At 41.6% G+C, this 12,581-nt stretch overlaps 1 protein-coding gene across 1 annotated transcript; it reads left to right on the top strand.

Annotated features, from left to right (window-relative positions):
- Window positions 1-3,647: 3,647 nt before the first annotated feature.
- NXNL2 (nucleoredoxin like 2) lies at window positions 3,648-12,261 on the top strand. The gene is made up of 2 exons (XM_062609872.1): window positions 3,648-4,114; window positions 10,810-12,261. Exons 1-2 carry the CDS (start codon window positions 3,648-3,650, stop codon window positions 10,976-10,978), a joined length of 636 nt encoding a protein of 211 aa, XP_062465856.1. The 3' UTR covers window positions 10,979-12,261.
- The last annotated feature ends 320 nt before the right edge of the window (window positions 12,262-12,581 follow it).

Raw genomic sequence — 12,581 nt, 5'->3', positions numbered from 1 at the left:
AATCACCAGAACTGATATATGGCAAATGATCACCTGCAATCCTTGGATTAATTAAATAATTACAAGTCAATCTAACCGGAACAGGGGCCGCTAACAAGATTGGCAGGAGTATGTGCAGGCTGTCTTCTCCAGAACTGAAGCCTCTCATTTGAGTTTTGCCAGAAAAGCATGCGTTTATACAGCAGAGGCCACTTACTTTTATATGTGCCCATCAAATTATTTAAAGCAACTGAAACTACCACCAAAACTCTGGAATCCTTCCTTGTAACAGAATCCTTGTGACAATCAGGACTCCTTCATCCATTAAAAGCTCTGGGAACAAATAGAATTAGATAGTGACTGGTGACTGTAGAGAACTAAAGACTAAGGGTTCCTATTCTACAGGAAGTCTCACGCAGCCTTATACTGCTGATAGCACATAGAAATGCTGGATCTACTATTGGATGATTCTGACCCTGAAAAGGGTGCACCTCGTAAAGAGCTCTTATCACAAAAAAAAAAAAAAAAAAGTCTACTTAATTACACCAGACTGCCAAAAGGATAAAGAATGAAGAGGAAGGAGTGTCCCAAAGCAAACAAACTTGAGCAGAATTTTATTACAGTACTTTTCCACTGCTGCAGGCACCAACGTTGCTCCTTGTTGCCATGCTGCTGCTGAATTGCTTCCCTTTTGTACCTGTCTGGAAGTCAGAAAAGCTACAGCACTGGTATATTTAGATTATCTAAGGCTATCTGGCAATTCGATACACACAAACCAGGATAAAGTTAGAGGCAAAGGATGGTTGAATTGGGGTTTTTGTGCTGCAAGAAGAAATTTGTGTACCTTTGCTATTTTCCCAATATTCAGCATTGCTATGATTTTGAATCCAGGGAACAATGCGAAGAATGTATTTTTTGAAAAGTTGTTGCACTTTTTGTAATAGACTTTTGCTTAGTTGGAATCTATTAATAGGTTTGAGTATCTCCTGATTAAAAGAAAAATATGTTCCTTGCAATCTCTCAATTCCAGCTAATTTACAATTATTTCTAATGGCATCCTGTCCTCTTTGCTGTATGTGCTATTGTTTATTTATGCCAAAAATGCATATTAAGCTGGGACCAAGGGGTATGTTCCAAATGCCAAATAACAATTATTACTTATAATAATTATTACGTGTTGTTTGCAGAAATCTTGTTGCCTAAATAAAGGCAATATTCCTTACCTAAATAGTGTCTTCTGTACTAAAATATTTTGGTTCATTGATATCTGTCACAGCTCCTATTCAGCCATGAATTGGTGCTGGGATCTCATGGTGCCAAGAATACTAAGCTACATCCCAGTATTTCTCCTCTCCTGGAAAAGCAAGAGTCTCTTGTAGCTAGGCTTTGATGTCTGAAGTATATTGTTAGGCACAGAACAGTCTGAATAACAGTAATAAAATTGTGATTTGAAGAACCTATGCACTACTTGTTTGGTTGATTTTCCCATTTGAAAGGAAAAAAAGAATATGTTATTTATTTTGTGTTTGGAGGTTACATAAGGGAAGCAGGTCCAAGAACAGTGAGGAAGGAACATTCACAAAGTATTTGTATTACTGCTGACTATGTAGTAATGACTCGTGTGCTTTGGTCTCATGATCCCAATGGAGGAAAGGGAGTACCAAATGTGGCAGCTGTAAGGATTGCTGTGGATATCCAATAAGTACTTTACTTGGCAGATTGTGTTTGGTAAAATTGATTTTTTGTTTGCTCAGTATTTCTTTGTGCACTGGCTCTTCTCACAGCTCACTGGTTAATGTATTGGGTTGAGACTAAGAACTTTCACTTTTTTCACACTGTACACTGTGGAAAGTAATTTTACCTGTTTCTCATCAACAACTCAGATTATAATAACTCTTTCCTGTAAAGTATATTGATATGTACTGTGAAAATGAATTAAAACCCAGTTACTTCATCTAGTTGTATCAATTTTTCCTACATATTTAACTCTTTCATCCACTGGTGTGTTTCTTTTATCCTGTGCATTCCATCCCTTGATGTCTCTTTTGGGTCTGATTTTTCTGACTGTCTAGTGTTCACACACAGTGGAATTCTCTGTTTTCTAATCTGACTTCTACAGGGATTGTATTCCATATACTTTTGCCCAACCAGTTATCTTGATTGGGTTGGTCATTTCTATTTTTTAATTACTGTATAATTTAGTACATGGTGTGCTAATGATTAAATTGAACACAGGTCTAACAAGCCTTCACCCAGGTAACACTCTCCTTCTAGCAAACAGTCAGCTTTTGCCTTACGACTTCACTGGATGTATATAGGACTTGTCAATGCCAATTGTGTTATGCAGGTATGCATTTCCTATAGACCCCTTAAGAATTACAAGGACATGGAATGTTTGCGTTTCACACCTTTTCACTTAAAAATCCATTATTATGCATGTACCACTAGTTATGAGACTGCTTATTGTGTTTACTGGATCAAATCCTTTACTAGGCAGAACAGTGCCAGCTATAAAAAAGGTGCATGAAGGAAAGAGTGAAGTGTATGTTCATTAAAGAAGACTTAGGGGAGACCTTATTACCATGTTCCAATATTTGAGGGATGGCTACAAAGGAAATGGAGATTCTCATTTTACAATCAGTCACATGGAAAAGCTGAGGAGTCATGGGTGCAAGTTACTGCTGGGGAGATTCTGACTGGTCACAGGAGGAAAGTTTTTCCCAGGAACAGAACAATCAGTCACTGGAGTAACCTCCACAGGGAAGTGGTGGATTCCACAGCGCTGGGCAGTTGTAAGGTTCAGCTGCACAGGGTGCTGGGACACCTAATCTAGGTCATGCTTTGCCTAGGGAGGTGGAACCAGATGATCCTTGAGGTCACTTCTAACCTGGTGTTCTATGATTCTATGATTCTCCTAATTTAACTTGTACATAGCCTATAGAGACCAGAAGTGCACGAATTACACTGCCCCTAAGCATGTGTTGTATTATATAGGAGTTAGCAAGTCTAAGCATTTTTTACTTTCATTTCACTACTGCTATGTTATGTCTCTTTCTCATGTCCACCTCTCTCTTGTGTTGGAGCCCCAGATCTGGACACAGAGCCCCACGTGGGGTACCACCAGAGCGTCTCTAGAGCACACTTCTTGTTTTGCAATAGCCTCATTAGACAACGCGTCCGCAGGTGACAAAGGCGGAGGGCACCAGTCACTGTGGCGAAATCCGCCTTAACAGCAAAGGTAACTTCACGCCTACGCTGATCCCACACCCTACCGCGCCGCACCCGGTCCTCCCGGCGGGACGGTGCCCTGGCTCCTCGAAGGCTGCGCGGGGCACGGCACCACTGTCGCACACTCTGCCACAACCACCGGCGCCCCACTGTGTTTTTGCGGACCCCGCCGCCAGCGCTCCCCGGGCAGCCGGCAGCGTCCCGCCGCGCTGCCCCTGCAGTCCACAGCGCGGCCTCGAGTGCCCTCCGGGCTGCGGGGAGCGCCGGGTCTGTCCCGCCGGCAGGCGGTCAGTCACACCGGGCACCGACGGCTCCGGCAGGACGGGGCGCTGCCACACCCTCCAGACGCGGCCATTGGCGAAGGAGGCTGTCAGTCAGCGGCGGGCGGGCGCGGGCGGTGCGGACCGCTATAAAGGCGGCGGGGAGGAGAACGCTCCGGGATGCGCTGTGGTGACCGGTTTGGGTGCTCTGTTTGCGGCGGCAGCGGGAAGGTTGGTCCCAGCGCGGAGGTGCCACCGCGGGGACTCTCTGAGAGCAGCCTGGACTCGCAGCCCTCGGTGCCACCTGTAGCCCCACTGCGTCCCGCGTGGCCGGCCGGCGTCAACATGGTGGATGTGTTCAGCGGGAGGCTCCTGGTCAGCAAGAACGGCTGCAGCGTGGACCCCGAGGAGGCCCTGCAAAACAAGGTCGTGGGCTTGTACTTCTCCGCTGGCTGGTGCTCGCCGTGCCGCGACTTCACCCCCATCCTCTGCGACTTCTATAAGGAGTTGCTGGAGGGGAAGCGCCCTCCTGCCCCCTTCGAGGTCGTCTTCATCTCCTCCGACCGCAGCGCCGAGGAGATGGCGGGCTACATGAATGACATGCACGGGGACTGGCTGGCCCTGCCCTTCCACGACCCCTACAAACAGTGAGTACCGGCGGCAGCGGCCCCCCGCCCGCCAGGGCCCGGGGCAGTGCTGCGGGCTGTGTCTCTGCGGACACCCTCCTCCGAAGTGCGGGTGGTTTAGCAGTAGGGAGGTGTGACCACGACGTCCTCGTTGCTAAAGCACCGCGGGACCTCCGCCTGCCCTTCTGATCCACGCCTGCCTTTCTGATCCACTCCTGCCCCCAGGCTGCACTGGGCTCCTTTCGGGGGAGCGCACTGTTCAGCACCCCGTCAGAACAGTCCTGTCTCCCTCCTGCCCTGTGGCAGCGGGTGCTGTTAGGGGGACCTCCCTGAGCTCCCGCGAAGGTGTGCCACAAACTGACACTGAACTAACAGCTTAGTTGCTTCACAGAAGTAACTGGGGCTTTAGCCTATTGACATCTGTAAAGACCGCGATGAAGGAAAACTAGGTTTGTGTAGCTAATTTAGGATTTAAAAGAGCTTTGAAGAAGGCTTAATAACGACTCCGCGTATTGAGATGACCTGAACAGTGAGTCAAAAATAACGGCAAACGGTTGTTTTTCAGCACAGCAGTAATTGCTGTTTAGATTGTTCTGAGTTGCCTAGCTTTTTAATGCTCTGGAGAAAAGGCAAGTGAAGAAGCAGCAGAACTTGTAGCTTTACAGCTTAGAGGAGAGCATATCAAACTGGAGTGTTTGGGGCAGATACAGGTAAGCTAGATGAAAAAGAAACATCGTAACAGCTGCAGTGTAGCTGAGGCAAATAGATGCACGTGGTAGCTAGGTTGAAAATCTTTTGCTCGTAGGTCCCTAAAGGGGCGTTCCTGTAGGCAGCTTGCTCAGCAGAATAGCAGAAGGAAAGGAAATGCTGAAAAGTAACAGGGTGAAGGATAATATCAGTCTGTCTTGATGATATAAATTAAGGGTGCAGGTTCATTTGTGTGGCTGTCAGAAACATGATTTAGCTCATATCAAGAAGTATAGATGGGATTATGGGGGAGCAGGTGAGATGTTTGTGGCTACTGAAGTGCCTATAACTAGGGACTAAGGTATGTATAAGTACTGTAAAGGGATTTCCCCCCCTCCTCACCCCCATAAATAATGTGCAAGTAGATTGTGGAAAACATTGTTACAGATGACATCAAAGTCAAGGAGTTAATGTGACTTTTAAGCATAAGCTGGGTAGTAAAACTCACAGCGAGATTTGTTCTAACAGAGAAGTCTATACTAGTATTCATTTAATTGTAGATCCATTCCTGTGTGCCACCCAGGATAGAGCTGTGAAACCTACTACTACTCGGTGTGGAGCAGGTTTTACTAATCAGTGCACTTTGGCAACCTCATGCCTGAAGCCAGGAGCTATTTCATCCTTTCTTGGCTTATTCCTGGATGTCAGCAGGCAATTAATGTTATGCCTTTTTAATGACAGTTTCCACTGACTTAAAATTAGATTGAAATAGCAATGCTGTTTTCCACAGTTCTCCAAAGGCTCCCCAGGCAGTAATTTTATTTGGTATCTGCTAATCCTAATAGAATTCAGGCAAATTTCCTGACAGAAACGTAGCACTTGAAGTTACAGCATCCAGCAAGCTGTTCAGTGTAGACCATGGGAATGCGCTTACAGCTTCAGCCTCTGGGGATTAGGGGTCTATTTCTGACTCTGCTCTTGCCCAAGTCATGTGGAATGGAGGTACAGGGATAGTTTAATTGGCTTTTCTGTGTCAGTCCATAACACCCTTCAGAATCCTGTGGAGAAACATGGTTTGGCCTATCACGGATAATGCAAGATCATATTATTTGAATGGGCTTACTGAAGAACAAAGTGCAGAGGTATATGAAAAGGCAATGTTTTGGGAGTTCTGTTTCTTGCATGTAACAAACGGCTGTGTGGAGATGTTCAAGGTATTTAGGTTGAATTAACTTGTAGATTGGCTTCAGGGTTACTGGTGAATCATTGAAGATGTAGAGCAGGTGGATGTGTGTTCATTAAACCAAACTAGAATTCTGGCTGGATACAAGTTCTAAGGTAAAATATAATTTTAAAACTGACTAGCATAAATTAATGATTTGATTAATGATATTTATTAACATTCACCTTTTTATTAATTTTTTATGTTAATATTTTTAAGGTTCTGTTGTCAATAATTCAGATTTATTGCTCTTTTGTGGGCTGTGTAAAGAAGGCATAATTGCAATGTAAACTGAAGTTAATTCAAAATTCGCCATCTAAAACACACTTCACAAAAGCATGGAATTTCGTGGAGAAGAATTTTGGGTTTTTTAAGAAATAGCCTGCATTCATACCTGTACCACCTCAAGCTGTGTTGGGAAGGTTTAGACTGGGTATTAGGAAAAATGTCTTCACTGAAAGGTTGGTGAAGTGTTGGAACAGGCTTCCTGGGGGAAGTGGTGGAATTGCCTGGAAGCGGTCAAAAAAAAGCCTGTGTAGATGAGGCCCTCAGTGGCATGGTTTAGTGGTGGATTTGGTGGTCCTGGGGTGGTGGTTGGGTTTTATGATCTTGAAGACCTTTTCAAACCTGGTTGTTCCCATCATTCTACATCAACAAATGCTAGTAAATGGGAATTGATATTTTAACTATAATGCACAAAGACACACTGCTGTGTTTATACTGAGCCCTGGTGTGAAAGGTGGTGTTCTCTGCGTGATGCCCAGCGTATGCTACTACTTGCAGGCTGCCTGATAGATAGGTAAATATTTACCTGAGTTCATGTCTTGTACACCTTAATGAAAATTAGAATCCCAAAGAATTCCTGAAAAAGGACAATAATACATCTTATGTTATGAAGCTTTAGGTATGAGGGTGGACTGGCACCCAGAAAAAATTATGGCAGGGGGAGAGGAGGCTAAAAAAGGAAGGCAGAAGGAGAAGAGAGAAAGTATCCGAGCAGTTAAGATCTATTGCCTATTCCAGTAACAGATCTAAAACACAGCCCCATGCAAACTGCAAGTTTGTCCCAATCTTAATTTCATCTTTTTAGTATTTCACGTGAAAATGAAGGTTGACCTCTCATGTTCTAACCTGCATGGCCGAGGTCTGACACCACAAACAATTTGGCTAAGAGATTGCCTATGTCGGTACAAAGGTTACTTGTTAAGTCTTCAATAGCTGTTTTTTATTATAGCCTCCTTTTGCTTGGTCTGTTTGGGTCTTAGGTGTTTCAAGTCAGTAAGATGCCATATGTACCTTTACACTTACCCAGGAATAGCTAGACAACTGATTTTTAAGAATGTCATTAGTTACATCACTGTATTTTACCTTAAGAGAATTGGGTCCCTTTGTAGGATGTGTGATGTTTCTGTTTATGGTTAGTGATTTCATAAATTGTCATGGGAGTTAGTCTCATTGCACATATGTACCTTGTGCAGGTAAGTCACAGGATATGAGATCCCTTAGGAGAGTATGATCTTAACAGGTTTTAAAGTCATTTTGGTAAGCACTTGTACAGTGGTAAAGAAGCATTGTCTGCAGAATTGTTCTGAGCAATCTTCAGGTCATTTTACATCAACCTTTAGCCCTGCTGTGTAAATAAGATGCAGTGCTGGAGTGTTCCCTTAGGAAAGCCAAGTGTTAGGTTCCAGTCTTCATACCAAATTACCTTCTGTTTCCTACTGTCCTGCCTCTGACTGCTACAGTTGCGTTAAGCTTTTATTGTCTGCTGAGCTAGTTAAATGCATCTTCCACCCATGTTGTCGTATAAATGACAGGATGTGATAGTCATTTGTGTTTTCCATATGAACCAGCTTTGAAATGTTCTTTTTCTCCTGTTTTTGTAGACTTCGAAAAGGTCTAGGAAGATTTTTGGTTGTTTGCTTCTGAGTTCAGTGAGAAAGCAAACCTATTGCTAGACAGCATTACTGTTGCTTCTGTAATATTTCCTGCATTACTGCTCAATCAATGTAATGACAGAGCAGTATCCTTCACCTGTGGTGTTCCTACTCAAGGAAAACCACAGAAGGAAAGACGTTTCAGGAATGCTTTCTCTGGGCCAGTATTTCACTCAAGACTTACTTTCTCTATTTTTAAAACACCTCCAATTTCCAGGAAATCGTAGAGAACGTCTAGAAAAGTCTTTTATTCTTTAACAGTGTCTGCAAATCTTTTTTTTTTTTTTTTTTAATACTCAGCCAAAATTCTTTGGCACTTGAACATCACACAGCTGATGTTCTTGGTTGTTGTGGTAGCACTTAGGCACTATCTTTCCATTTAGTGTTTAGTTTTTGTTTTGAGTATGATGTATTTCATATTTAGGAAACTGGGTATTCCATTACTACTAATTGTTGTGCCTCTATCCTCTGGTTCTTCTAAAGGTGCTCAATTTCTGCTCACTTTGATATAAAGCAATGCAGGGAGGTAATTTTCCCTGCAACAAATGGTTTTGGGGAGCTTGTAACTTTTAGCTGATCCACTGCAGTTCACCACAGTTTTCTTGTACCCCTTCTGAAATGCATGACCTCTTCCTCAAAACTTTGCATTTTTTTTCCTGGGACTCCTTTTAGACTGCGCAACTTGCACCTTAGGTGTAGATTTTATGTTCCTTACTTTTCCTGTTAGATACTGGCATGTCTATCAGCATAGCTTGCGTTCCTGAAGCTAAAACTGTGGGCTATTACTTGTGAGGGCGATGCACTAGATAATATTTGCTTTAACTTTTGCCTTCCAAAATTAACATTATGAAATCATTATTATCTATATTGTTTCATTCATGACTCTCTAATATGCACATCTAGTATAATGAATAGGTGTGCCAAGGATCACCTATGAATAATGTGGTATGGTAGGAGGTAGATTATAGTTTTTCTACTTTTTAGCTTTGTTTGGAAGGGTGGGGAAACACCTTGGGGTGCTTCTGACTTTGTGACCATCAGTCAAAAATGTTTTCCTTCTTTCTCTGGACATTTTGGTGTTAGTGAGAGTAGTGCTTTTGCTGTTTCCGTGTGTTTGGAACAAATTTGATTTTGCAGTGTCCCGATAAATATGGCAGGAAACTTCGCACATTCTTTGCCTCCTTTTCTTTCTTATGTGGAGCCGGAGCAGTGAACTGGTTCTAGAGTTTCTGGAAACACTTGAGGCTCCTCCTGTTGAGCAGCACTCTCAAAAACTAACCCTGACTTTTATCTGATGCCTACTGAGGTGTTTAATGAGCTCAGAAGTCATTGACTTGTCTTTTCATTACCTCTATTATGAATTTAAGATTCATGCCAAAAAATTGTTGTCAATTCTAGTGAGTAGGTTGTAGTTGCAACATTGTTTTTTCTGGCTTATTTATATTCTGATATTTTTTTTTATTTGCACTGAACCATCACCCTTCCAAGTGAGTTAAATTTCTTGTATATAAGATACCATCTTTCTATAAAAATAGATACATGTGTCTTGCCCTTTCCCTCTTTGTCCTGTAAGAGTGTCATAGCTGTTAATGTTTTCCTTGTAAATGTTTTGCATCTTGCCACTTCTGTTTCCTGTGTCATGCTCAACTGAAATAGCTTACTATGCGGTATTCTTTGTTTCTCTTTCTTCTACATATTCCTTTTGTTTGTCTTACTCCAATCTTCCAACTCATCAATGTAAACAGTGAATTCTGTTTTACTACGTGGTGTGGCTGAGAACCTGCTGCTTGTGCACCTTCATCTCCATAGTGTGTGTAATTAGTCATGCCTTCTTGTTTATCATGTGCTGGTGTCAGCAAGTAGTTTTGTTTCCTTTTGGATGTTTTGTGCCCTCTAGGATTTCCCCCTCCTGAATGTTGTTTTTATTGCCAGCATTAATAATCCATTTATTTAACATGTATCTTGAGTTTGATCCCATTAAATTTTCATTGTTCAGGCGTCTTGTCTTATTAATTTTCTCCTCGGTTACCTCTGTTTGTCAATTGTTTGAATAGTCCCCGATTTTGTTCATGGAACATCACTGTTTCTATGGCTTTTTAACTTTTAAACTCTATTATAACTACATTTACATTATGAAAAGGCTATCTAAGACAGTTACTTGTAATCTATCTGGAATTTTCCACGTTCTGACATGCAGAAATGGCTGCTATTGTCTATGTGATGGGCAGAGGAGTTGAAAATGTGTTCTTGGATAACTTAGATGGGTGGCCCTTATTCCAGATCTTTTGATTGCTTACATTTTATATGTAGAGGGCCTGTTTTACTAATGGAGCATAAGGTATTTCTGCAGTCTTTTCTGTTTACACTAAAGAATTATGCACCATGCTTTAATGGAGGTTATTGGAAGCAGCTCTATGGGACTGTTGCACTTGAACATCTTGGTGTAGGAATAAATGTCTAATGCTAATTGAGATCTTCCTCCTATCAAGCAGAAAAGGGACCAGAAGATAGCTGTTTCGGGCTAGTAAAAGCAAGGTGGGTGTGTCAGTTCCCATCCATGGACCTCCTTATAGTCTAGAGTCAGTCTCTGCTCGTGTGAAGATCACAGGCAGCAGTGAAGAGCAGTTGCAGGAAAGGTGTTGCAACTCTGATGTCCCTGAGCTAAGTTTCACCATGTGAACTCCCAGCTGCAGCCTAGTCCATCTCCCTATACTGCCCAGTGCTCTGCCTCAAGCTCTGAGGAAGCTCAGGAAGTCATCACTTCTGCTCTCCCATGTATCCTGACAAGAGTACCCTTCATCAAAGAGACTAGGAGTTTTCTTAAAATGCTCCCTAATGTGTTCATTTTTTTTTTTTTTTTTTCCTCTCAGTGATCTGAAGAAGAAATACAACATAACAGCAATTCCTAAACTGGTGATTGTGAAACAAACTGGAGAAGTTATTACTGACAAGGGAAGAAAACAGATCAGAGACAAAGGACTATCCTGTTTTCAGAACTGGCTGGAGGTTGCAGAAATTTTTCAGAATTTTTCTAGCTGAAAATTTGGCAGATGAAAACAAGACAAGGCATCATGGAAAACCATAGAGTTCTGAAAAGATTGCCTTGTTCAGAACAAAAAGGGTAAGGCTTATTTATCTTTGCTTGCAAACACATTTTGGTTTCGCCTTGAAGATTAGCTATTCCAGTAACTCATAAAATGCTGTTATTGTTTTATTTGTATTGTTCTATCTACTATTATTCAGTATGAACCAAAGCATTCCATATAGTATTGAAATACTTCAAGAGGATAGGCTGTTTTAGACAGTAATAACGGGCCACTGTGAAATCTATGCAAATGCTTTCCAAATCTGTAAAGTAAAAATTATATTTATGCACAAACCTATTTTTCCTGATTAGCACATATTTTAAAAAAGGGAGATTGTTTGCTTCAATAAATAAATATTTATGAAGTTTGTCTAACATCTGTCTTATGTACCTTAAGATAATCAGAAAATGTCAGGTTTTTAAAATAGGGTATATGTCAGTACTGAAGAAATGCTTTTCTTTGTCTACTTTGCGCGGGATTTACTTAAGTTTTACTGAGTATTCCTTACTACTGGATTTTTAAGCTTGGCACTGTAAGCCAAGTTATCTGTAGAGTTAGCATCAGATCAAGTTTAAGAATAAAGCATTTTCCATCTCCATTTGCCAAAGTGCATAGGAGCAAACATCAAAAATTATACCAGCTCTCTTTGAGTGCGCATGTTGTTGCAGATTATCTTAAGTTTTACTGAATCTTTCTATATTTTTTTTGTGAAACAGTTATGGGAACATCTTGATTTGAGATGTTAGACTTTATGTTAGCATGGGTTGCTGTACTACTTGAAACCTGATACTGTGTTACTTGAAGTCCCTGTTCTCTGTAATGTTAGCCTTAGCCTTGCTTTCTAGACCATAACCAAAGCAAATAACAAAGGTCTATTTTATATAGAATGGGTTATTTGACAACCTGGCAAGGTAGATATCTAGCTAGGAAACCTGGCAAAATAAGATTAGGGTGTTCTTTAGATGAACTAACCTCATCATAGTCATTATAACACTAAAAAACAGCCACAGATCGTGAAGACCCTTCTTCTGATTAAGCATAGTAACAGAAGAGAATAACACTGCAGGTGTTATAATTGTATGTAAATCACTAACCAATCATTGTAACTGGAGTGTACTACCTTGTAATTTTTGTGTGTAAATGTAATGACAAGATCGGCATGGGGTGTGCTTGATTTGTGAAAATTCCACCTAGCACCCAGCGCTGCAATAAAGAAGTGCCTGCTGCTTAATATTATGTTGGTATTAAGGAGTTTTATTCGTCCTACTTTCATTGATAATGTTGCATCTGAAGTAGAGCCTGGTCTGCCTGTATTCCCCACCAGTTGTTGCATTCAGATTTGTTGGCCAGTCTTTGTGACTGAGGTTGCAGGCCAAACATCCATGCAATTGATAAGCTGAAGAAACAGTTCTTATGCAAGCTGAATTAGAATTTAAAAACTTTAACAGAATTATTTCTCCAGCTACTAGCACTTACATTACTAGCACTTCAAGTCCAGCTTACTCACTTATTATTACATGACATTCCCAGTAATGTGTATCAGCTCTAACTGTATC

Source organism: Pezoporus occidentalis, unplaced genomic scaffold (genome assembly GCF_034315485.1).
Source record: "Pezoporus occidentalis ecotype Australia unplaced genomic scaffold, CSIRO_AGI_Poc_V1 ctg141, whole genome shotgun sequence".
Taxonomy (NCBI): Eukaryota; Metazoa; Chordata; class Aves; order Psittaciformes; family Psittacidae; genus Pezoporus; species Pezoporus occidentalis.
Note: the sequence above shows the minus strand (reverse complement) of the source record. Positions and strands in the feature narration are given on the sequence as shown.